Source organism: Neodiprion virginianus, chromosome 7, assembly GCF_021901495.1.
Source record: "Neodiprion virginianus isolate iyNeoVirg1 chromosome 7, iyNeoVirg1.1, whole genome shotgun sequence".
Classification (NCBI taxonomy): Eukaryota; Metazoa; Arthropoda; class Insecta; order Hymenoptera; family Diprionidae; genus Neodiprion; species Neodiprion virginianus.
In genome coordinates this window covers 17,950,629-17,974,886 of record NC_060883.1, presented here as the reverse complement: position 1 = coordinate 17,974,886, position 24,258 = coordinate 17,950,629, and the positions used below count along the sequence as shown (strand labels likewise).

Here is a 24,258-nt window from a genome sequence, read left to right as displayed (position 1 = left end):
GAAGATTAGCTTTCTTTTCACTTAGGGTGCGTTCCGATTCCGAACTACCTCCAGTGCTGTCAACAATCTTTTATCACTTTTGCGCTGCCGAGTTCGTGAGTAGATCTGCCTCTGTCCTAGGGAGTTTTTAGGGCTGTCAGCCAATTTCGGAACACACCGTTTAGTCACCTGGGTGGCATTTCGGAACGCCAAGGATATCTGATTTTTATTTCATCAGCCTATTCTGTTACCATTTATATATGACCATTTATGAGATTTTTAGATGGCCGTCCGCCGATATAAGCGACCTCTTTGTTCTGGTTTTGAAACCGCGGCGATCTGACACATTCGACCAACACTTGACACTTTCGAAATTATCTATTTTTAAATTAAGTCCAAAATAATTGTCAATTTCTAAAATAAACATATTAAAAAGATCAAAGTTCTTACAAAATGATGAAATGAACAGTTCAATTTTTTTCCTTTCAGAGGCTTAAAAAATTGATTTTGTACACGCGTCAATAAGCAAGTATATTTTGTCATTTAGCATGTATGTATTTCCAGAAAAATTAATTGACAACCGAATAATAAATATTTGTTTTGCGGTATATATTAGCATACACTTTCTTAAAGTATCTTCTTTTCATTGTCATTGAATAGTGATCGATTTCTTCGTTTACATCACATACAGTTGTAATAATCAGGCAGCATGATCCGAGATAACAAATGACGATGTTATCAGATCCGGATTACGCTACTTAGCTATGTCATGTTATCTAGTATCTAGTTGGTAAAACTTCTAATGACATAATGTCCACATAGAGACTCGGTACCCTGAGAAGCACCGAAGAAAAATCGATTTGACACGTCAAGATGAGTTCCTTGGAAAAGTGTGGTAAGGATCGCACTAGAGATGGTAATGGCAAAGCAAAAGGGGTGTGCGATATTGGTGATTATAAACTTCGACAGTCGAACTGCAGATAATCGACAGTATGCATTGTTTAAACTCCCTTGCTACAGCGTTTCATACGCTATTGCGAAACTGAACGCATGTGATTCATAATCATTATATTGCACATTCTTGCACTATTATTTTCAAAGTATAAGTACAGCGAAGGTCACAGATATTGTTTTCATCTGGTGGTGATTGCGTTAAGTTTGATTTAAACTTTATTCAATTTTTTTAGGTAAACGAAGAAGGTCCAAAGAGCTTGAATGCACTCGTGATACCCCGAGCAAAGATGAATCATTGATGTCGGAGAAAGGGCAACCTTCGAGTGTAACCTGTGGAAATATGGCGACTAACAATGACTTTGATCCAACAGGTATGGTCGGGAATGATGCATAGGTATACGGATGTTTGTATATGCTACTTATTTAATGTTGTTTCGCAGAACACCAACACATCAGATATAACCCTCTGAAAGGAGAATGGATATTGGTATCCCCGCATCGTATGAAACGTCCTTGGGGAGGGCAAGTAGAAGATAATCTCGACGAAGAGCTTCCCGAATATGATCCAAAGAATCCATTGTGTCCTGGAAACGTTAGGAGCAGTGGTAAAGTGAGCAGAACCTGCAAGAGATAAAGAAAAGTAGCGCAACTTCTCAAATACATTGTGATAACTATTGTTTCCAGGTGACTCCACCTTACCGCAACACATATTCATTTGAAAATGACTTTCCTGCACTGTTGGAGTCTGTTCCAAGTCCGCCAGAATCTTCGGACGAGCTTTTCAAGATTGGTCCAGCAACGGGAAATTGTAAAGTGATGTGCTTTCACCCAAAATCGAACGTTACCATCGCTTTGATGAAAGTTGAAGATATCAAAGAAGTAATAAAACAGTATGTATTATCGCAAAAATGTGTTTCAACTGTATGATACAGCGTCGTGAAACCTTGACTCAACATTTTACAATCAGATGGATACTCGAAATGCATGAACTGAGCAAAAAATGGGCCTGGGTACAAATATTCGAGAATCGCGGGGCTATAATGGGATGTAGTAACCCTCATCCGCACTGCCAAATTTGGAGTAGCTCGTTTCTGCCCTTTGAAGCCCAGAGAAAGGACAAATTTCTCTGCAACTACTACCGCCGTCACCAAAAACCGCTTTTGATTGATTATGTACGAAAAGAGATTGATAGAAAGGTACTTCGGGAAATAATTGTTCAAAGGCAAAGATTTTGAGTAAATCAATTAATATCTTTGAATCTTTGAACTGTGCGAATAAATGTTGCAATACAGTAACTGACACGTTTTCAGGAACGTATCGTGATTGAGAACTGCGACTGGGTAGTTGTTGTCCCATATTGGGCGCAGTGGCCTTACGAGACTATGGTGTTACCCAAAAGACAAGTAATCAGAATGCAAGATCTGACGGCAAGTCAACAAGAGTCTCTGGCACTTATAATGAAGCGACTGTGTACCAGATACGATAATTTATTCCAATGCTCCTTCCCTTATTCAATGGGATGGCATGGTAGGTTTCGGTAAATCAGCTGCTAAGTGCAGGGAGAAAATCATGAAAATATCAAATATCGTCTCTTGAATCTTGCAGGTGCTCCGACTGGCCAATACTTGAACGAGGACTATCGCTACTGGACATTTCACGGAATATATCTCCCACCATTGCTCCGTTCTGCAACGATAAAGAAGCACATGGTCGGATATGAACTCTTGGCACAAAGTCAGCGAGATTTAACGCCTGAACAAGCAGCTCAAAAACTTAGAGCAGTATCAGACGCTCATTACAGACATCCCGAAATGAGTTTGCCACCTGACGAGCCTGCTAAATTTTGTGTGTGCAATCCCCCTGAAGCATCTAAGTCATAGAGGCTAGTCAATTAGGAAATTAGAGTGATTCTGACATACATTTCACTATCTGCCAATTATCACGTTTTAAAATATTGACTATATATTTTTTGACGATTGTATAGAAAAGATATACGTGTAAATAGGAAATTAAAGGAGGTTTATTAACGATATTGTACATCAATAGATTGGGAATGTCGGGTCGACGTTCTTTGCCCATGCGTGAATACCACCGATTACGTCTCTTATGTTTACAGCCTCGTCATTGATCAATCCTTTGAGAATTTTCACCGCCTTTTGGGAATCATTACCACGTCTGCATATCACAATTACTGAAAATGCAGAACAAATTTTCATTTGAAAGATAGTTCGACTCTCCATAAGAATGTAAATACTAAAGCTAAACAGGAACAGATTCGACTGTTTCAATCAAGAGATAATTTATCTCACGTAGATGAACGAAATCGTTGGTCTTAAGGATAAATTTTGAACTGACTTACCGTCTATAGGAGTATCCCCATTTCTCATACTTCTGATAACTTGTTCCACAAGTGCATGGCTGTCAGGTTTAGAAATTTGGGTGAATGGAACATTAATAGAATTGGGCAATTTGCATATTTCAAATTCTTCGTGAGACCGAACATCAATTAGTACATGAGATGTTGCACTGCTGTCAGCAAACTTATGATACTCTTTAACAGAGAGTCGCTCAGATTCCTTGAGCAATTTTAAACCTGGATTTTTATCATTCGCTTTGGCCCGGCAAAACTCTTCGTAATCAATCAGCTTATCGATTATCGAATTATCTCCACATATTAAGCAATTCTGATTCTTTGGTCTCAATTTCACATTTCTAAATAATGTCTCCGTTCCGTCAAATAGTAGCAATCTGCCAGCCAGCACGCCGGACATTTCCAAAATAATTTTCATCGCCTCTAAGGCTTGGAGAACGCCGATTGTTCCTACAGCTAGAAAATAGTTTAGATATTTTTAGTCGATTCCTGGTTTGAATCAATAATTGCTAGCAACTAGTAATTCTTTGTTGCACGTTTTTCAAATTAATGCTTGGCCTCAAAAGTACCTGCGCCCAGCACGCCTCCGTCTCCACAGTTCGTCACAGTTTCGGGAGGTGGTGGGGTTGGAAAAACGCATCTGTAACAGGGACCCCGATAGTTGTACACAGTTAATTGTCCCTCAAATTTCAAGGCAGAGCCAGAAACCAACGGTTTTCCAGTCAACACGCAAGCGTCGTTCAATAGATATCTGGTAGCGACATTATCGGTAGCATCCAAAATAACGTCATATTGCTTTACTATTTCCAAAGCATTGCTGCTGTCCAACTGCATCTTGTAAGGCGTTATATTGACGCTGCTATTCAACCTGGGAATAATAATTAATACTTTTAGTAATCAGAATGTCAGATATAATTAATATTCAGACTTCAGACATCGCATATAACGCAAGTAAAATAGAGTACTGTTCAGTTTCACCTTACTACGATATGGTAGGAGACATTGGACTTGTTTTACTATCTACTCGATGAAAATTCTTCATTTTTCTCTAGCCACCGATTTCTGGTGCATATTCAAAAACTCAAAATATAGGTATCAAATCATTAAATCTGTTTCACAGTATCAAAATAAATAATCATGGTTTTGATTGTACTATGTAGATGAAAAAATACATCGACTCCTTTTGTTATAATAAAACTGTTGTAGTGGATCAAAACTGAACGCAGTAGTTCATTTCACTACCGACCACGCATGAATCGGCAGGATCTGTGAAACCTATGAATAGTCATTCGATCTGACAAAGCTTCATGCGCCAAACAAAATATACCGAGTCAGCGCCGCTGTAGCCGACACGACTTTGGGGACCCTGATGCTCTCCTCGGAGTGTAATAACTGCCTGTGAAGATTGTTTATTTCGACTTCATCATAGTCAATGATACCAATGTGCCCAATGCCAGCACCAACTAAATACAATGCTGCAGGACATCCCAAGCCTCCGGCGCCAACGATCAGCACCGATGACTTCTTCAACTTTAATTGACCTAGGAAAAGGAACCGAGATATTTCACTGTTACTTGTCAAATGGGTTGGATATATTTGATCTACCTTTCACCCCAATTTCAGGCACTAAAATCTGCCTGCTGTATCTGCCAATTTCTTCATTGGTCAAGCCGCATTCTTGAACTACATGCTTATCTCGTTGTAAGCTTCTGAGCGTATCTTTCTTCTCGCGTAATGTCTTTGTAAGAGCGACAATTTCTCGTATTAATTCCTCTTCGTTCATTGCTTAGAATTATCTATCAGAAACCAAAATCAACTCCGATACTGACGCGAGCCAGTAAAAACCTGTTCCGAGAACGTGCAGATTTCTTAACCTAACCTGACCTAACCCAATCCTGAATTTGTCGACATGACAATGTCATTATCGTGGTCATTAGGAATGGAATTTAGAATTGTCCATGGACGACATCTTGGCTGAGATGTCGACTGTTTTTCGACGCTTCTACGTATAAATTAATTGAAAAAATTTCACTCATTCGAAACTTTGTGGTGGTGTGGTCCAATATTTCACATTCACAGCAAAATTATAACGAATGAAAACGCTCTCGCAGCTAAATTCATAGAACGTTGATTCAACACGTTCAAGATTTTCACATTTTAAAACGTGCGCTAAATGATCTCAAATGTGATTAGTTGAAAATCCAATATGGCTGACATACAGATGGGGAACCAGGAATACCACTGAAATATACCTATATACATATATATGTATATATGTGTATACTTCAGTGAGGAACACGCTTGAGATATATCTTTCTCTGCTTCAGGAATACACCTAATCTCATGGCTAATTTTTACATACGCATCTGTAGATATGCAATAAAGGCTCGTATCAGCTCAGTACGCGTATGTTACGTCAGCTGTGATCAATGCTGATCAACCGAATGTATTTGTTGTTGGTGATATTGACCATAGCAAAACAAAAGGCAATCGAGAGCAAATGTTTTTCTGGCATATCTCCTGCCGTTCCGCGATGCTTATTAACCTCAAAGTGGCATTACATGACAAAATAAGTTCTAACTGCGTATCTGACAATTTAAAGTAAAGTGCTGGCCACTGCGATATCGCGGTTAATTATCTAGAGCGCTGGGATTCGGCAGTGAATTTTAACCGTCTGCCAAAAATGAGTACTGGGATAATCAAATTTTACGTTAGTCGAGCGAATGATAAGACGTAGTTGATTCGGAACTATAGAAAAAAAAAGCGCGTCATGCGCAGTTGAAATCATATGCAAGTCTCAGGCTTTGCTCGTAATAAACAATACAAATCAAACAAAGCTATTGCTAGAGGAAGTGACAATTAATGTGTCACGATCAGCCGAAAGGACTCTTGTGTTTTGTACAAATTCCACTCTCCTGGCAACGTTCGGAGGTTACGAAGATGCGCTATTTTTAACACGGCGACGCACAATTTTATCGCTCTGTAATTGAACGAATCGCGCCGCCCCTAAAAGCGAAAACGTCAAAATGGTGGAACCTATTTTTGACTATCAATTCCGATTGATTCTTATCGGAGACAGTACGGTTGGAAAAAGTTCACTGCTAAAATATTTTACCGATGGTAAATTCGCCGAGGTACGTCTGGTTGTCATTTATTTTGCTGTTATGCATATTTATTTTTACTCTTGACCCTTTATCGCATCTGATCTTTGTAATTTGTTGATAACAACCTCGAATACGCATCATAATTGATCAAAACTTTTACCACTCAGTGGTTTCATCTATTGACCTAAGAATTTCGGTCGCCGATTATTTTCATTTCGTATGCTGAAGTCTGTATTTGAAGATCATAGATATTATTATACAGATGCCGAGCTGATTGTCGGAAAAATTTTCCTTGTCCCTTACTCGTACTTTTGGAATTTGTTTCATACTATAACGATCACTTCAAAACTAATCCATGACCTTCCAACCAGCTTAGTTTTGAGAAATGAATCGTCATTTATTGCATATCAAAGTGCAAGCATGACTCGTAGGGAATAACCTTTCAAAATTCCAAGTTCCATACAAATAGCATGATTCATACCTAAACATTGGTTCGTCTGTTTTTCTAATTTAGGAAAACTATAAGCTTACTTTTTCATTATAGCTATCGGACCCAACAGTTGGAGTAGACTTTTTTGCCAGATTAATCGAGGTCAAAGATGGGACGAGGATTAAATTACAGCTCTGGGACACGGCAGGCCAAGAAAGATTTAGGTAGCTACTATGCACAGGAATTGATCCTATTTTCAATCAGTATTGTAAGAAATAAGCCAAGAATTCGCGAGGCTTCAATTGATTCATTTTTCTCACTTCTTACACTACGGCACCCTATTTTAGTAGCCTTGTGACGTTTGTAAATGTATTGATGATAAAAAATTAATTTATTACAGCATGAATCCAGTGAAGATGCATTATTCTTTCAAATTCCTTACATTCTATAATATTTTTTTTGAACCGTCGTTTAACTAAACGCCCAGTATTTTGCATATAATTACATAATTAGTAACAAAAGTACATGTCTGTCCATATTTCAGGTCCATAACGAAGTCTTACTACAGAAATTCGGTTGGAGCACTTCTAGTTTACGATGTATGTAACAGAGCGAGTTTTGAGCACATACCGCAATGGATGATGGAAGCACGGAGGCATATCGAGCCTCATCGTCCCGTTTTTGCATTGGTAGGATGTAAGGTAGATTTAGTGAGCAATGGAGGTAGAAGAGAGGTTTCAAAGGAGGAAGCAAGGGCTTTTGCCGATCAGCACGGAGTCCACCACATTGAGACTAGCGCTAAGACAGGGATAAATGTTGAAGATGCTTTTAAAACGGTGACGCAGGAAGTATACAACAGAATACAAACGGGTGAGTATAAGTTGGAGGATGGATGGGATGGGATCAAAACTGGATTTGCTAGACCCGGAGGGTTGGATTTCAATTTAATCGAAGCTGAACCTGCGAAAAGTTCTTGCTGCTAATAATAGCGGCAGTTTATGATTAATCCAAATTTATATTAAGGTAGTACCGTGATAGCAGCAGTCCTCAACTTCCAGAGAAATATCCCCTGTATAAAACATTACAACTAAAGTAAAAAGTAGTTGAGATACAGTACACCTTTGCGCCTCCTCTCGCATGCGCAGAAGTATAAAAATTTTCCCATTGCGTCTTTTGTCTGACTTGGCAACGTTGCATTCTAACTCAGTATCTCTTGCCCCTCAAGCATGTGTTGTAGAGAAATGTATTGTTATGAAATCAATTTGAGGTTAGTTATAATTGGAGACTGAACCGTACCGTAACCTATATCCGCAAAGTTCTGACATTTATTTCAATTCGTTAGGTCTTTATGGCATTTTAAACTTCCCGCGTAGGGCAACGTTGCCAAGTCACTATTTCTCACGGGTCAGGTTATGAGAGAAAGTTCGAAAATCATTAAAAGCAACAAACTTTAAGAATTATTTACAAAAAAATGAATACTGCTTGTTTATGTTTTTTTTGAAAAAAATTACTTGTTATATCCTCAATTAATAATTCTCAGTTTTTAAAAAAAATTCTAAGAAAAGTATGGCTGTTATTGAATAAAATGCTCACGCTAACTACGGTCGGGATAGGGAATACATGTAAATTGTACGACTTTTGATCGCTAATATTGCAAAATTTAGTACCGCAAGGACTATTAAAAAAAATTCCTACGTATAAAGGACACTTCAAATTATGTGTATTCAAAAATTGAAAGATATTGTAAGAAAAGTGATTTATCACGGTACTACCTTAAAGGTAAAAACTTTTTAGGATCATAACATGTAAGCGCTGTTGGCAAAAGTTGAGACGAGGTAGAAAGATATACCTTTTTTTGTTCTCTCGTTCAAAGATTTGCCATGAAATTGATCAAACCTTGAACATCCATATTCATAAAAATAAAAAAAAAAAAGACTAACAGAGAGAATTTATAAGCATCGAAACAATTTGTTCAGAGTTATTGTAACAATTTTGTATATAATTTGTATATATATGTAATAATAATAATATGAAAAAATTAACATGTATAATATTGAAGTATCAATAGATTAGAACATGAGCCTGAAGTTTCCAATGTTCATTTGAAAGAAAATATAAATTAATTTATGGCGCACATATTTTTTCCGGCAAGTTTTTCCAAAAATTAAATTACAATTATCAATTTGTAATAATTTAAATGAAAAATTTTTGCACTTACAATTACTGAACAAGTTTTGCGAAATAACTATCTTGGTATAATTACGATCAAAGGAACCTTTAAAATTTCAGGTACATATTGGAAGATTGAAATATTTCTTTCTAGATAAGCCTTGACACATTTACATATATATATGTATATATATATATATATATATATATATATATATATATATATATATATATATACATATACATATAGAAAGCGCCTTCTAATATTTTAATTGTTTTTAATAACGCGATAGTACCTTTGTGGAATACATAAAGTGTCGTTTTGTTAATCAGAGAAGAATTGTCGAGCACCCTTTTGATTTTTTTAGTGGTTTGCTTTACAGTTTCGAAATTTTTTTTGTGACAGAAGTTATCCCATACACGTACTATTTTACAGTGATTATTGTTAAAAAGTCAGAGTATAATTAGTCAAAGTATTGACATAAATTCATAAAGTTTTACTAACAAGAATAAATAGTCGTTGTTTGATACCACTGCGATTTTCAATAGTTTTGAAACGCTATTACATAGATAATATATAAGATTTTACAAAAACAAATGTGAGCCAAATTTGCATCACAAATATGCAGGTAGAAATTAAAACAAAATATTCTTCAAAACTTAGGGTATATTTTATATATTCTAATTTGTAATATACACGAACATACATACATACATACATTTAATAGCTGTTGGAAATAGAATAAAATTTAATACTCCAAAGTCCACGTCCAAATATGTTACATGTAAATCATCGTCCGTTTAATTACTTCATCGTACTCGAAAGTTCTTGCAAAAGTGCGATTAATTGAAATTCGTATTAAAACGAAAACAAAGCATCCTGAGACATGACAATGCCAAAATAAGACAAATATATCTTAAAGTATTTATTTATTACTTATTCGAGAGAACCAAACTTTCCCATGTTAGATTTTTTGATACATACATTTCTAATAGCGAACTTGTCATAAAATACGTTGTTTGTACTTCAAATTTCTAGTTCTAGCATACATGCTTCTTGAATTTAAATATGACAGAATCTTTGAAACGTCATTTTTGTACAGATTCTTAACCGTTCACATTTTCTATCAAATTAAAACGTGATATTTATATTTATGTATACCCATTGAGTCCATTATTTTCATTAATTTTGTCGAACTTGAAATACCCAAGTAAATTAAGAAAAATAATACATTTTCGCGGAGATTCGCATGTAGTTTTTTCGTTCCGTTGCAAATTTTTAAAATGCAACTATGGCCTCAAATCATAGCGATCAAGTGTAACAGTTCATAAACACACGGGTCTATCGATACGATCGATATTTAGCAAAGATTGACGTTCAGTGGCTTGGGTGGTTTGACCTGATACCAAAAAAAAAAAAATTAAAGTAAGTAAAATAAACGATTAACTGTTAGTAACATAGGATAAGATTGTACTGATTGAGTGATTTGCATAAAGTCATTTGTCAATCACGATGTACGTACCTTGCCTTTATGATCTCCAACAGGCTTTTGCCTCGCTCTTGTATTCCGGTCGTATTTTTTATCATCGGAGTAAATTTAAATTGCAAGAGTGATTATCATGGGTCATAAACCTGCACGTCACAGATTATAGAGTAAAAAATATATCTTCTATTATTACCATGTATAATAATGTTTCTTTTCAAATGATATGAATAACTATTACCACATTTAGCCAAAGGTTTTTACAGTTTATCTAACGAGTATGCAATTCGTTATTTACTTATTTGTCAGATTTGTAACAATTCGAATCTGTAATTTTCATTAATTCTATTGCTACTATTCAATTAGTATGAACAAATTAAAAAGCGCTAATATTTTGGACTGAACGATGAAGAAATAATTCTTAAGAGTATAAAGCGGAAACGAGAGTTGATAAAATATAGAACGATTAGAAAAAAAGTTTTATAAAACTATTTTTTTTTATTGGCTTTCTATTCTTGGGACAGAAAAAAAAAAAAAAAATTCACAAAATATACAGTCGTAAATAGTATACATCGATAGAAACACAGGCATTTGTGTGCGCGTGTGTAAATATTGTGTGCGTATACATACATATGTATATATATGCACAAACATATACATGTGCGTATGTGTAAACATAAATATATATGGATATGTGTATCGTACGCATGCCGTTGTATTTTATTTTATCTATAATATAACGAGACTTCTTGATGTAAAGTGTGGTGAAATAAATTATTGAATAAATGTGTTTCTCTTGTTATTTACATAATTTAACAAAATTAAATGTTAAAATTATAAAAGCTTGAGCGTACGACAAGCTTAAATGTGTCGATATAATTTCATAACATATCCCTTTCACTCACATGTACTTATTTATTTATTTTTCCATCGGATAAAAACTTGTGCCAAGCAACAATAATTACAGGATTATACATAAATATTTTGTAAAAACTGATGAGAAATGAATAATTATTTAACAATTTTTCTTCTTTTCATCCACTTTCACTGACATTTTAGATTGTTAGAATTCAGGTGTGAAACTGTTTTTTCTTAAATAGATAGAGCTGATTCTATATTGATGTTGGTATATTATCCTTTGTTCACATCTGTAGCAGACCACTGATTATAATACAAATTTGAATGTTGAGAACATTCACATTATGAATAATCTATGAAGGAAATCACAACAAGTTACCAAATGTACAGCCTTAAAATAAATACAGAGACTGAATCACCGAGTACGAATTCTCGTTCGTTGCGGTAATGAAATATTTTAAGATATCGATATTGAAGAAATTATAACTGGAATGATGAACTTGTTACACATTATAGAAAAGAAATGCAGCTTTAGTGCTGTGAGTTCCTTCAAGGTTTTAGTCGTTTAAGGAACTACCTGAAGAGAAGAAAAAGTATGGTTAAAAAAAAAAAAAAAAAAAAATCAACATTGTGCTAGTAAAATTCAATAAACTTATCATTAAATTGTACAATATCTTATCGAAAATATTTTGTATTGATGGAATTATATAGTAAGCTGATAAAAATCTGCTATAATATGTAACAAAATATGTTCATTGAGCTCGTTGCTGTGAACTAATATTAATTATATTTTATACCTCATCATAAGCAGCATTATTAGGTATAGTCATTATTAATAAATATTATGAAACTTGACGTATAAATTATTATAACAATTACTTCTTTGTTCTTACTTTGTATAAACCTATAAACGAGAGACTCATGAGTTTAATATATTATTACTTTTTCTCAATTAATTATCATTACTAATTATTACTCAATACATATATATCATATGTATACGTATATATTACTATTTTGGAAGTATACTCTGTTCTTAATGTTCTAGGTAGGTTTATGGTGACTAGAAAAATCTCTACATACATACATACATTTATGTATATATATATATATATATACACACACACGCACGTTATTGTGTTGCTTTTTTGTTTGTTTTTTTTTTTTGGCAAAAAATCCAATATAAATTTACGAAATAACAAATGACATTCTTCGGAATACTATTGCAAGTTTAAAATTCATTTAACGCGCAAAATTAAATGATACTAGTTGTTTTGATCACACTTTCCTTTTTCCATATCATTCTTCAATGTGAATTAAAGAAAGAATATAGCGGAGAGATAAGAGATGCAGTAACATATTAAAATTAAACTATTTATTGCGCGTAGAAAACTTTACCAAGTAGTAAAAGTTTTAAAGATTTTCATTGCTAAATTTTTGACATCTGTATAACATCTCCCAGTCTTGTGTCATGTAATAGCGTGTTGAACACTTGCCAGAGATACATAAGTAATAAATTTAGCATAGTGAAATAAGGCAGTGAAACCGTTCATTCCACATTTCAATCAGATTAGATTCTCATTTTCATCTAGTTGTAATTTTATCAATCTTTAGTTGAACCTCGAATTCAGAATCTGGTGAAATAAGAAATTCTGAAGTTCCTGCAGGTATCATGAGCGGGGAAGCTAGAATAACATTTTAAACTTCTCATATATATCAAATATTATTATAGTTAAAAAGTTTCAAATTTCATACGTTCATTCTGAAATTAAGTATTCTTATTTGGTTCAGAATGTATTATAATGCAACAGAGTTATGTTAAAATAGTTTTACAAGTGCAAGTTTGCTTATTGTTGATTTACTATTTGAATAAGGTTAATTTGCAAAGAATTTTTCGAGTTGGTATCTGGTGAGTTAGTCTGTTAAAATATATGAAGAAATTAGATGAAATATGTGACGCCGGTTACACGATAATGTGCAGGCATATTCAAAACCGTACAACATACATGCATTCAATAATGTATAAAGTCATTCTAGTTAATTTAACATTATTATAATATTATAAGAGAATTCATACCTTGCGAGTTGATAGACAATATAGGAATAGAATATACTTGACACTGGTAACATTTCTCTTCCTGATATTACGTCTTGACATATGTACTGGTTTGCTAATTTGCATAATCATTGCTAAGGTACTAGTATTCATGACTTGAATCATTCGTCATTGATATCTATCTCCCACTTTGCTACTTTGTTACTATTCAAGCGATTCACATCCAAATAAGACGTACTCTTCCCGCGATAACCAGAATGGATTCCCTTCCACATATTCTGGTGGCGTTTTGTCTGCAAGTCAAATAAGCGGATCGTTTATCGATGCAAGAATAAATAGATACAAAAGGTAAGAAGTAAAAATATTTTGGTTCTGAGATGAACGAAAAAATTACGGCAAAGTGCTTTCCGTATTAAATAGTTAAATACAATTAAATCTTGCTGAATATTTTTCAGCTCCACATTAAAGCTGGACGACGATGTTGATTGTTCAGCATTACAATTCACAACGCAATCCATGTATCGAGATTTCTATATTGAATAACTAACCTTGTAATTTCAAATATTTAAAATGAAGATACAAATTGCATTGGACCTTTTTCCAGAATCCACCCAATGCTTTTCTCACAATGCTTTATAACGATATTCAATTCCCTGTTTTACGCCATACGTGAAAATAGCAAGAGACTTTTTGCACTCTTTTCTTATCTCATCCTCAACTCCTGATACAATCCAAAATTCTGATCGATGACAGTAGAAAAATATGGTGTTTACCAAACAAGGTGACAACATACCAGGATGTACGGCCAAAGGTACGTAAGTTGATCCCATAGCCACATTCCAGCTGTGAGTTCCTGGGCAGCTTCTGACCTCCAAAATTGGACTGTGCTCCGGAAGTAATTCGCGCAAATCTTTAGATAGCCTGAGGTCAAATCCCGCCAAATCAGTGTTACCTCCGGTCAACAGAATATGGGATAGACAATCCTGGGTCAGTTCTTCCGAAAGGCCCATAGTCACTTCCTTGATCACTTCGGGGAGCCCAAGGCTAACGTACATCATCTCAGGTGCGATGTAAAGCTCAGAACCCAGCGATACTCTCTGCCAAAATCAATTTCTTGTTCTATCAATCTATACATTGGAGAATAATAAGAAATATTTGACTAATCGCTACAGAAAGTTTACAAACTTCTTTCCGATCATTAAAGAATTTAATGATGATAAATCGTCGAAATTAAAATTCACCTCAAAAAACGTGGGTGGATCGCAACGCCCATCAACCAAGCATATCAATTTTCAATGAAAACTTATTTATTTTAATAACAATCGATGGAATGCAAAATATTTTCATCACATATTTCATACTGTTCAATTACCTTCTCGACAAATTATTACATGAACAACTCTTATCGATTCATGACAAATTTCAGTAAATTGCGTGTTAATTAAGGATATATTTAACATTCATCGAGAATAGTTGTTACTTGTTCTAATTACTCGACACACCTGCATAAATAATTTTAATATCATTTACTTTTTACCTACCCAAAACTGTTTGTAATCTGCGTAACTATCAACCCTAAGATTGATGTGTTCTCTTCTGGTTGGCCCTCTTTTCCGTTCTTCATTTTCAATGTTGTAGCTCAATCTGCATCTCTCCTTGACAGCCATAGTGTCCAAATAAGATACAGGAATCTGATGGTATTCTTTTGGCTGCCAATGCATCGCTTGTTTTAAATGATGGGCTACGTGATATCCACCGACAGGCAATAGACGCCACCGATCAGGCATCACCCTTCCTCCGATGACAACAGCAACTGTTGTACTCAGAGCACCGCTATCTACTACAACGCAAGTCTCCACATCGAGCATTGCGCAAGCAGCCAAGGGTTTTGGAACTAAACATACCCTGAAACGATTGTGAGAGAATTGAAATTGTTAAAATTCAACTGAACAAGTAAATCTTCTCTCTGCAGCAGTGAAGATTATACTCCAAATATCTAAGAACCGGCTACATAATTATTTCCATATGATTCTATTTTTATAAATTTAGCGAATAAAATTACCTAGCAACTTTGACCTCTTGAAATAAGTAATGAAGTAGCTGTTTTCTGAGTAATGGATGCATGGCGAGTGGTTCGCAGAACATAAGTACAGCGTTTGGCTTTCTCAGTGTCGCCGTTAAACCCATCTGGTGAAACAAGTGATCGACGAAAGTCTTTAGCACCGAAAAAGTTCCATCGCTTAAGAGGGCTTCTGCTGGACTAACAACATCGACGTTAGGAATTCCGAGAACCTCAATGGTGTCTGCACAATATCCATTCAATAATTTTTGATAAATAGGATTTGTACTAGAGTATTTTTGTACATCATTCTGGTGCGATGCGAGGCGTTTTTTCTCGCGATACAATTTAACCGGATTGCAAAATACGCAAAACGGTCCACTGGGTCGTGGAATTTTTGCCGTTGCTAGCTCGGATAGCCTCACCAGTTTCAGCTTTTTGGCAATTGATTTTGCATCAGTTTTTAACCTGCTGCTACTGCTCGCTATGCTTGGTGCCTGTGTTTGCACCTCTGCGTTGGCCGTGTTGCATTTCGGTATGCCAAACATAGAGAAATGCCGTCTTAAACCAAAATGAGGCGTTATGACCCACGTGTATTTGTTCCCGATCTCGATGACCACCTTTGAACTCGAACCTTCGACGCAGTTCCTTTGACACGTGTAACCACTGCAGTGGTAGCACTTAGGGAATGGAACGCTCTCTCCCAGCGTCACTACCATGTGAAGTCGGTAGCACATCGCCTTAAAACTAACGCTTAGTAACTGGAGACATTTCATGTCAGGAAATTTGAATTGTACTTTGGATATGAGCTGCAGCCATTTGATTTTCCTGAAATGAAAAAAGTTTTTATGTACCGAAGCGTGCATGGTTTACTTAATCCATAATTCGCGGGTGCGGCTGAAGTTGGTTGGGTTTAATTTTGACAATACAATTACCCTGGGTGAGGGTATAAGATTTCAACTTCAAATTTTAATCAAATGATCTTGGCTGCTGACAATTACAGAAATTTATGAATTGTATAATGTATTTTAAATATCAAAAGCAGATATTTCGTCCAGTATCAATGAATGACGCTCTCAACAAATCTTCAAACCAATAACATTCAAAATAATTTATAAAAAAATCAAATATCTTAGTATAGTTGAAGTATGAAGAATTCAAATAAATTGAAAAAAAAAATTTCACCATTAGATATAATGCAGTTCAGAATGGGTTAAGGGAATGCCATGCTTGATTTCAACATTGACATATATATCTCTAAAAATCAAAGTTCACGTATCCCAAATGCTGATAAGGACTTAACAGCCTCATTCCTGCTGATTAAGACAAGACAACCAGTTATAAATTTGTAAATAGCTGGGTTTTCATGTTTTGAATTTTGGTTGAGTAATTGCGGGTCACGTTGACGGTAATATTTCGAAAAAATTTGGCTCGACAGGCTTGATTTCTTTCAGCTGTACATGCTACACCATCATTTTATGATCTTTTTGCTCAGAAACTTTGTGGGATGTACAACATAGTCCTGTAATACTACCTTTATAAGAGTATGTGTTAAGGGTTGAAAAATGATTAAATAATTAGCTTGTCATTCCTAACTATAAGGCCTTGGCTCGGTAAAGTACGAAGGGCGTTTAAGCAACATAACCTCGAAACTTACCACAAGTAATCGGTGTCCGATGTTTTCCTGAGGTATTTACAGGTGCTCCCGAAGGCAATAATGTCAGGCACATCACAGTATAAAAGAATTTTAATCCATATTTCCTCGGGGAAGACAGCTGGATCCATGATTATATTTCGAAAATAATGAAATATAAAAGATAAGTTTGACAGGTATACCGACCCGTTGAAAATATTCGAGACACTCCCTTTAGCTGATAATGCGCTAGTCAAGTTCAAGGCTATAGTTGAAGCTTTGCTTCGCGCGTTTAGACTTGTCTTTAGAGTTTTTTGCTGGCTACGCTGAGTGCGATATCTTCAGTTTTCAACTAATAGCAAAGGCGTAATCCTAGGGGAAACGCACTCAGTGCAGCCAACTGAAAAATATGTAGTGACGAACCACGTGATCAACTCACGGGACGTTTATAGGACAGCGTTTTACTGCCGCTACAGACACATTTTCACGGGTAGGTTTTTGCTTTAGAGCATATACTACTACTGGTGGTAGCATCGCGCTAAGCATCGCCTATACAAAAACTGTGGCGGAGGAGTGAGATAGAGCACTCGTGCTATGAGCAGCCTTTCTCTCTCGCTCTTCAAGCTGCATGGCCGATACGTTTTTCTCTCAGCCAATAAAATGCAGAGTGAGAGAGGCAGAGTACCCATGGTGGTAATCCAGGGCTATACATCTCGCTCTCTCATCGCTACGACCACAGTTTTAGCCAAGTTGACGGTTGGGTAGCTTACCACTGATCTCTATGGTAGCTATGTTCAGTAGTACTTAGAAAAGTACATGGCATAAGGGTGTTTGTGATGGGACGTAGATTATGCGGGAGGAGGGATATTTTTGCGTTTTGACAATTTTATCTTTTTAAATTCTGCAGGTGTATGGAATTTCATTGACAATTGGTAGGAAAGAAAATTACCGATGGCCGATTTATTCGATATAGCAAATTTAATTACGACGGTGGGTGTAGACGCGGTTAAAATTAAATCGGAGCCAGGGTTACCCGAAAAATCGTCAAATGAAATTTTGACCGAACTTTTTAGTACGTTTGACGCCGATGAAGGAATAATTTCACCTGGAAGCGGCGATAACGAGATTGCCAAAGATATCAGTGTAAAGAGCGAAAAATCGGATAAGCTTAAGAAGAAAAAGAGCAAGAAGAAGCACAAGCATAAGGATAAAAAACACAAGAAGAAAACTAAGAAACATTCATCCGATAGCGACAGCGAGGCTGAAGATGGTGAGGAGACATATTGATTTAGGATCAACAATTCCACATTAGTTCAACGAATCTTAAGTTCCCAATCTCTTTTATTTTTGCTCTTATTTTGCTCTTATTTTTCAGGCTCGAAGAAGCGAAAAAAACATAAAAAGAAATCTAAACGCAAGCGAGATACTTCGTCAAGTCGAACTTCCGAATCGGATGAGCAGAAACGAAAAGTACAAAAGATTGATAGTGATGGCTTTAAGAAGAACTCCAAAATAAGTGAAAACTACTTGAACGATGAATTTGATGCAACTACTAATGGTAATGCGAATAAGAACGTTTCAAAGCTTGCAGAAAATGCTTTGATCAAAACAGAGCCAGGATTAGCAATGCCTGAGCATTCAGTGCATCAACAACATGAGGCACTTTTGGAACCATCAAGTCCCCGGCAACCTTTCGTAGCAAGTAAAACTAACAAGGATAACTTGGAGGACATAGTCATGCCAAGATTACTTGGTGTGTATTAAAATCACTTTTAACAATTTAATTCACAGTATTAACTTGCAGATAGCAAACATACTTTTATGTAGATAATAAAATTAAAATAATTCATTCATCCGTAAGTTTCATACTGTTAGATATACTTAATGTTATACAAGGATTTCCTATATTAGGATTCAGCAACAAGAATTATTCTATTGGATTCTTATTACAAACGTTTTTATCCTTAATTTTAGACATATGATTTTCAAAAACAAATTATTTTATTTTATACCAATTGAATCATCAACATTCCTCGCATAGCAAGTAATAGACTGTATAAAAGTTACTTTTTGCTAATTGAAAGCTCTGATGGCAAAGAGGGATAAGTCCTATATCTGTGGGAAAGGCAGAGTATATTAGGGAATCACTGAAAAATGATTATTATATCGATTTCATTACCGTCCTATTAGTCATTTGTTTGTTAGTTATCGATTTTCGTTTTCAGCATCTAGAATTTTTCACTATCTTTTGTAAGAGATCACCTATTAAAGAATACTTTTCTTTTAATACAGAAAATCCGAAGCAGGGAGCAGCAGGAAAAATTCTTATCAAGGATCTGAAGCATAGCGTGGTTTACAGTGAAGTCGTGAAAGAAGTTGAGAACAAGGCAAGAGAAAAGGCTGCTCGCATGGAAGATGGCGAACTGTCTGACAGCAGTGGCAACGATAGAACTCCAACGCTGAGTCCAAGTCCCTCACCATGCGATAATCATGGAACGCCATCCTTGAGTCCAGAATCAAATAAATCAATTGTGAGAACGCCAAGTCCAATGCTAAGGCTGCAGCAAGTGGGTGTAACACTAAGAAATGATCTGCGGATGATTTTAAAGGAGAAGGAAAAGAAGCGTCGGGAGGAAATAAAGTCCAAGTTGAGAAACGGCAAACAGGAAAGAGAAGACAAGACACGTAGAGATTCCAACGACAAAGGTCACGAAGAAAAACATCACCGCAAAAGCGGGTCTCGTGAGAGAAAAAGATCCAAGTCAAAAAGCCATTCCAGATCTCAGCGCAGCAGGAGTAATGGCAAGGAAAGATCTAGGGAAAAAAGCAGAGACAGACGAGATAGGGAGAGAAGCAGAGATAGGTGGGATCACGAATGGAACAGGGATAGACGGAAAGTCAGCAAAGACGGAGACAAGGATAGGTACAGAAGCAGGAGTCGGGATAGAAGCAGAGACAGGCGCAATAATCGTGGAAGAACGCGGAGCCGAGAAAGAAAGTTAGTCGTGCGTTTTTTCTGCCTGAAATTCTCGAGTTAAATATTGTAACGTTTAGCTAAAAGTGATGTCTCGTTAAGTCTACCTCTCAATTCATTCTATTATTGTACAAAATTTGCAGAGAAAGAATAGAAATTGACAAAAAAAAGCTGCTCGAAATCGCTAGAAAGAATGCTATAAGTATGATTCAGCAGGGAACACTTCCGCTTGCTCAACAAGACAAAGTGATTGCCGCTATTCAAGCTGGAGGAAAGTCGGTCGACGAACTCACAGGTGATTATCTTCAAAAGCGTATTAATCCTTAGAAAAAATCTGCCGTCGAAGTATCCTAATTTTGTCTATTGTTTTCTCAGATTTTTGCAAATCCCTATCAAAATCCGAAGCCTTGGGTGAACTGTCCAGCATATCTTCAGACGACGATGGCAGTAATTCTGAAAAAGGCTTTCATCATCCTTTCCTTGTCAAAGATAGGCCCAATTCAATAATCATGAATATTCGGGTGAGTTGGCAGCGTGTGAAAGAATGCCGATTTCAATAGCTTCTGATAACAATCGAAATCAAAATACTAAACTTTCCCACTTAAAATTCGGGTTTAATTATCGCAAGGTCTTGCCATCGAAATACGATTGAACAAGGCTTTAGAACGAAGTTTTATGCTCACTGGTTATATTGCTATTTCAGGATGCAAAACAGTTACCAACAAAAACATTCCAAGAAAAAGCGGCAGAGTCGTCGACCCAGTTACGATTACAATTTCCAGTTTCTAGTGGACAACATCACAGAAAAACTGGTGAGAGAATGTGTAACTTACTGTTGACAGATATTCACAGTTGCAGAATGAACATTCGACTATGTAAATAAAAATCTAAGAGCCTTCATGTTCTCTTGTAAAAAACGTTAAGAAAATTATTCAGTCTACTTTAAAGGTTGGATATATGCGGCATGAGCGCACTGATATTTTTTCCCATTATTTGTACACAGAGAACGAGTGGGTACCAGTTAACCCAAAGAAGCCCGAACCAAAGAAGCCAACTGCTCCAGTGACAGCTCCACCTGAGCCGCTTGCAATAATGCCAGCGCCAACACAATCGCCAGCACCTGTACCTGCACCTGCGCCTATACCTACACCTGCCCCCACACCTGCACCACAATCGCCTGTATTTTCACAGCCTTCTCTATTGAAGGTATGTGAGGCAATAAAAAAAATTTGAAGTTGTGCGGTGAATCGTGAGATCATTACATCGTTTACGTTTCAGAATGTTGATATAGGCTGCATCGTATCTCAGAGATTAGCCGCGATGAGAAAACTCAGAGAAAATCCAAACGACGTCCAAGCATTGAATGAAATGTACAGAGCTCAAAATGGGGTAAATAATTTCCACTGACAGCGATAATCAAATGAGACAATGCAACAAAACACGTTAGACGTAATTTGAAAATACTAATTCGAATAATTTCTGTTCAGATGAAAAGTTGGGCTGAGAGTAAACAGATGCCAGGTCAGTTCACGGGTAGCACTGGAGTCAAAGTGCTATCAGCCTCTGAACTATCTGCTGGCTATCAAGCATGGGCCCGTAAGGTAACACGATCGATTATCTTTGTCTTCTTCACTTGTCCCGGTATTTTAAGTTCCAGCTCTTTATTCAATATTTGTCTCGAAGACTATGGCGAATTCGATTTACTACACTAAGTACAGCTTCCCTAGTTTATCAGACTTTTAACAGGTATAAATACTGGGAAAAATTTACAAAGTGCACTGAATCGAATTCAAAATGAAAAATCACTATGCAATTTACTTGCATATTTTAATATCAAATTTTCGCTTTCGTTTTTTAAAGTACACAAAATATTCTTTCGTTTTCTGAGGAAAAAAAGTGTTAATATGTATTCAGAATTTATTTTGATAACTCAAACTTCTCTAAGTAACATGTTTTCTTTAATTTTTTACATGACGATAGCGCCTATCATAATTGCACATTCTGTGTATAACATTGGACGTACTAGTTTTTGTTTCTTTTTAAAAACAAACTTTTATCAAGTAACTTTTAAAATTTTATTGTTGGGACAATTCTAAAAAAAAAAAAACTTATGTAATAAATTTATTTATTTGACTTGTCACATTAGCCATCGTTTTGGCTTATTATTTGATAGTATTGTTTGGTCTAAGTTATCGCAATTGCCTATAGCAAGTTTTCAGGTACAGTCTCAGTCCAGACCATCCATAAAGAATGACTTTGGTCTAACCGAGACTGTGTTGCAGGCACAGACCACTTCTCACGCAGAGGTGGACTCTGTGTCTGCACGGACACAAGAGCCTTGTTGCCATAAACGAAATGACGATTACTGCATAGTTGAGAAAACAAAATATAACGATCACTTGTCATCAGCACAGATTCATTCGTTGATGCTATTTATTTCCTGTTCACTTTGCCACATTTTCATCTCTCTGACATCAACGAGTGAACTTCGTTGCATAATTATACAACTGGCAACTTGCTCCTGTGAGATCAATGCTAATTAATCTTCAGCTGCTCATCTTTGTGTTTCATAAATAGAAAAGAAAATACTGTGACTTTAATTTATTTGAAATAAAGAGTTGACGAGCTGAGACTAGTTAGCACTGGTCTGTATCCACCTGAGGGTTTGTTACAGGCACATAGCTACATTGGAGAAGAAACGACCTTCGCAGCGCAGTGCTCATTGATCTTTGTTTGGTAAGTATTATCAAAAAGAAAAAAAAATTTTGCTGGAAAGTTTATATTTCTTTTGAATATTTTTTAAATTGGTGTTTCCTTGAATAATGTCTCTCTTTGATTAAAAGATGATAGTAGTGAACTAGGAATCATATACATACTCGAAATGATCTTCAATTTACCTTGACAGATGAGTGAGAAAGGTTACATTTCTTCATTACTTTATACTCAAATATCACACAACCGCTCTCTAGATGAATTTCTCCTGAGATGAATTGAGACTTGCTTCAGTTCCTATTAGTAAAAAACGAATAGGTAATTCCTCCTGCATTATTTACAACGAAATTACACTAATTACTTAGGATCAATTGCTAACTGCACAACCTGTCTCTGGTGGAATGGGAATGGCGCTACTGCAAAAAATGGGATGGAGACCTGGTGAGGGTTTAGGCAAAAATAAGGAAGGCACTTTAGTGCCATTACAGTTGGAAGTAAAGCTTGACAAACGAGGTCTTGTCTCCGATCAGGATATTGGTAGTCGAGTTGGAAAAACAGCAAAGCCAGTTGTGCCAACGATCAAGACTCTTGAAGGTAAATTGGCTTCAAAAATAGACAGATCGAAATCACTATATCTAAATTGAGAGAAAAATCTTAGTTTCGTGGAATATTATTCAGGTGAACTATTTATTTTTCATTCATGAATGAATAACCTGTCCATGTTTGGGAATTTCAAATCCTATTGACGCTACACGTGACGCTATAGGTTTCTATCACCTTTGTTCGTTTATTATTGACTATTGATTAGGGATAAATATTAAATACTTAATGCTCTAATACTCCAAAAAGTCTTTTTTCCAGTGTAGATTTTTTTTAAAGTAATTATACAGCTGTGCATTATTCTATTTAATGCATGTATGTTTAATCAATTTAAACTTTCAGGAAAACATCCAGTTTCGTTGTTGGGTGAATATTGTTCGAAACGAAAGTTTGGGGCACCGGTATATGAGCTGTGTTTTGAGTGTGGACCAGACCATAAGAAGAATTTTCTATTCAAGGTAAAGAGTTCTGTTTCTGACAGGAAGTACGTACTTCCTGGTTTACAACGTGTAGTAGAGAATTTAATTCTCAGATAACATGTTATTGTGAATGCAGGTGAAAGTAAATGGGATAGAATACAAACCGAGTGTCGCCAGCCCGAACAAGAAGCAAGCTAAAGCAGAAGCTGCTCAAATATGTCTGCAAACTTTAGGACTGCTTGCAGCATAAATCTTGTAAATATATGAAAATAGATAAAATAATGAATAAAATAAGTTTGTTTAAAATTGTTGTAGCAAATCCTTTGCACATCCTTTGCAATCAATTCCTTTTCCACGAAATCTAACAATTACGTCGTTGACTGAGGAGTTCGTGTGTTTCGAAGTTGTTTTTCAAATTTCCAATTATTACGTGTAATGGTTCGTGCGTTGAATGAG

At 35.9% G+C, this 24,258-nt stretch overlaps 5 protein-coding genes across 16 annotated transcripts; 3 read left to right on the top strand and 2 right to left on the bottom strand.

The window, feature by feature from the left end:
- The first annotated feature begins 39 nt into the window (after positions 1-39).
- Positions 40-2,963, top strand: LOC124309641 (probable galactose-1-phosphate uridylyltransferase). Of its 7 annotated transcripts, XM_046773482.1 has the most exons (9): positions 336-353; positions 469-504; positions 802-928; positions 1,167-1,304; positions 1,374-1,543; positions 1,618-1,823; positions 1,901-2,129; positions 2,244-2,460; positions 2,539-2,963. In XM_046773482.1, the coding sequence occupies exons 3-9, from the start codon at positions 853-855 to the stop codon at positions 2,811-2,813; spliced, it is 1,311 nt and encodes a 436-aa protein (XP_046629438.1). In that variant the 5' UTR covers positions 336-353; positions 469-504; positions 802-852; the 3' UTR covers positions 2,814-2,963. The 7 variants fall into 7 exon arrangements, with proteins under 7 accessions (XP_046629439.1, XP_046629443.1, XP_046629437.1 ...); XM_046773483.1 differs by lacking the exons at positions 336-353; positions 469-504 and adding an exon at positions 40-99; XM_046773487.1 differs by lacking the exons at positions 336-353; positions 469-504 and adding an exon at positions 42-99 and having other exon boundaries at positions 802-874.
- On the bottom strand, positions 2,936-5,485 carry LOC124309640 (adenylyltransferase and sulfurtransferase MOCS3). Its single transcript, XM_046773480.1, has 5 exons — positions 4,910-5,485; positions 4,632-4,845; positions 3,874-4,172; positions 3,293-3,760; positions 2,936-3,124 (listed from the first exon to the last, which is right to left on the bottom strand). Exons 1-5 carry the CDS (start codon positions 5,085-5,087, stop codon positions 2,973-2,975), a joined length of 1,311 nt encoding a protein of 436 aa, XP_046629436.1. The 5' UTR covers positions 5,088-5,485; the 3' UTR covers positions 2,936-2,972.
- A 125-nt stretch (positions 5,486-5,610) lies between these two features.
- On the top strand, positions 5,611-8,811 carry LOC124309645 (ras-related protein Rab-39B). The gene is made up of 4 exons (XM_046773493.1): positions 5,611-6,438; positions 6,953-7,062; positions 7,383-7,856; positions 8,612-8,811. The coding sequence occupies exons 1-3, from the start codon at positions 6,331-6,333 to the stop codon at positions 7,819-7,821; spliced, it is 657 nt and encodes a 218-aa protein (XP_046629449.1). The 5' UTR covers positions 5,611-6,330; the 3' UTR covers positions 7,822-7,856; positions 8,612-8,811.
- Positions 8,812-9,991: 1,180 nt separating this feature from the next.
- On the bottom strand, positions 9,992-17,340 carry LOC124309638 (actin-related protein 2-like). 2 transcript variants are annotated; one of them, XR_006909275.1, is made up of 6 exons: positions 17,122-17,340; positions 15,468-16,292; positions 14,947-15,310; positions 14,199-14,502; positions 13,427-13,698; positions 9,992-13,034 (listed from the first exon to the last, which is right to left on the bottom strand). XR_006909275.1 is itself a non-coding variant. In XM_046773471.1 (5 exons), the coding sequence occupies exons 1-5, from the start codon at positions 17,247-17,249 to the stop codon at positions 13,610-13,612; spliced, it is 1,710 nt and encodes a 569-aa protein (XP_046629427.1). In that variant the 5' UTR covers positions 17,250-17,340; the 3' UTR covers positions 9,992-13,609. The 2 variants fall into 2 exon arrangements, 1 of the variants encoding a protein (XP_046629427.1); XM_046773471.1 differs by having other exon boundaries at positions 9,992-13,698.
- Positions 17,341-17,844: 504 nt separating this feature from the next.
- LOC124309636 (protein Son) lies at positions 17,845-24,108 on the top strand. 5 transcript variants are annotated; one of them, XM_046773464.1, is made up of 13 exons: positions 17,845-17,881; positions 18,005-18,367; positions 18,473-18,850; positions 19,390-20,095; positions 20,215-20,366; positions 20,447-20,592; positions 20,775-20,883; positions 21,075-21,277; positions 21,350-21,460; positions 21,559-21,672; positions 23,149-23,377; positions 23,726-23,841; positions 23,939-24,108. In XM_046773464.1, the coding sequence occupies exons 2-13, from the start codon at positions 18,049-18,051 to the stop codon at positions 24,050-24,052; spliced, it is 2,697 nt and encodes an 898-aa protein (XP_046629420.1). In that variant the 5' UTR covers positions 17,845-17,881; positions 18,005-18,048; the 3' UTR covers positions 24,053-24,108. The 5 variants fall into 5 exon arrangements, 3 of the variants coding, with proteins under 3 accessions (XP_046629420.1, XP_046629421.1, XP_046629422.1); XR_006909273.1 differs by lacking the exons at positions 17,845-17,881; positions 23,726-23,841; positions 23,939-24,108 and adding an exon at positions 22,688-22,807 and having other exon boundaries at positions 17,888-18,367; positions 23,149-23,235; XR_006909274.1 differs by lacking the exons at positions 17,845-17,881; positions 23,149-23,377; positions 23,726-23,841; positions 23,939-24,108 and adding exons at positions 22,688-22,807; positions 22,977-23,069 and having other exon boundaries at positions 17,888-18,367.
- Positions 24,109-24,258: the final 150 nt, after the last annotated feature.

What these genes read in the sequence shown, in the direction of transcription:
- LOC124309641 (XM_046773483.1), top strand. Translation starts at nt 853, where the DNA reads ATGAGTTCCTTGGAAAAGTGTGGTAAGGATCGCACTAGAGATGGTAAT. An exon ending in ACGTTAGGAGCAGTGGTAAA is followed by an intron (nt 1,544 to 1,617) that starts GTGAGCAGAACC and finishes TATTGTTTCCAG; the next exon opens with GTGACTCCACCTTACCGCAA. An exon ending in ATCAAAGAAGTAATAAAACA is followed by an intron (nt 1,824 to 1,900) that starts GTATGTATTATC and finishes TTTTACAATCAG; the next exon opens with ATGGATACTCGAAATGCATG.
- LOC124309640 (XM_046773480.1), bottom strand. Translation starts at nt 5,087, where the DNA reads ATGAACGAAGAGGAATTAATACGAGAAATTGTCGCTCTTACAAAGACA. An exon ending in GCCTGAAATTGGGGTGAAAG is followed by an intron (nt 4,846 to 4,909) that starts GTAGATCAAATA and finishes TCCTTTTCCTAG; the next exon opens with GTCAATTAAAGTTGAAGAAG. An exon ending in CGGAGGCGTGCTGGGCGCAG is followed by an intron (nt 3,761 to 3,873) that starts GTACTTTTGAGG and finishes ACTATTTTCTAG; the next exon opens with CTGTAGGAACAATCGGCGTT.
- LOC124309645 (XM_046773493.1), top strand. Translation starts at nt 6,331, where the DNA reads ATGGTGGAACCTATTTTTGACTATCAATTCCGATTGATTCTTATCGGA. An exon ending in CCGATGGTAAATTCGCCGAG is followed by an intron (nt 6,439 to 6,952) that starts GTACGTCTGGTT and finishes TTTTCATTATAG; the next exon opens with CTATCGGACCCAACAGTTGG. An exon ending in GCAGGCCAAGAAAGATTTAG is followed by an intron (nt 7,063 to 7,382) that starts GTAGCTACTATG and finishes TCCATATTTCAG; the next exon opens with GTCCATAACGAAGTCTTACT.
- LOC124309638 (XM_046773471.1), bottom strand. Translation starts at nt 17,249, where the DNA reads ATGGATCCAGCTGTCTTCCCCGAGGAAATATGGATTAAAATTCTTTTA. An exon ending in CAGATTACAAACAGTTTTGG is followed by an intron (nt 14,503 to 14,946) that starts GTAGGTAAAAAG and finishes TGATTTTGGCAG; the next exon opens with AGAGTATCGCTGGGTTCTGA. An exon ending in ACCTTTGGCCGTACATCCTG is followed by an intron (nt 13,699 to 14,198) that starts GTATGTTGTCAC and finishes TTTGACTTGCAG; the next exon opens with ACAAAACGCCACCAGAATAT.
- LOC124309636 (XM_046773464.1), top strand. Translation starts at nt 18,049, where the DNA reads ATGGCCGATTTATTCGATATAGCAAATTTAATTACGACGGTGGGTGTA. An exon ending in AGTCATGCCAAGATTACTTG is followed by an intron (nt 18,851 to 19,389) that starts GTGTGTATTAAA and finishes CTTTTAATACAG; the next exon opens with AAAATCCGAAGCAGGGAGCA. An exon ending in TGTACAGAGCTCAAAATGGG is followed by an intron (nt 21,461 to 21,558) that starts GTAAATAATTTC and finishes ATTTCTGTTCAG; the next exon opens with ATGAAAAGTTGGGCTGAGAG.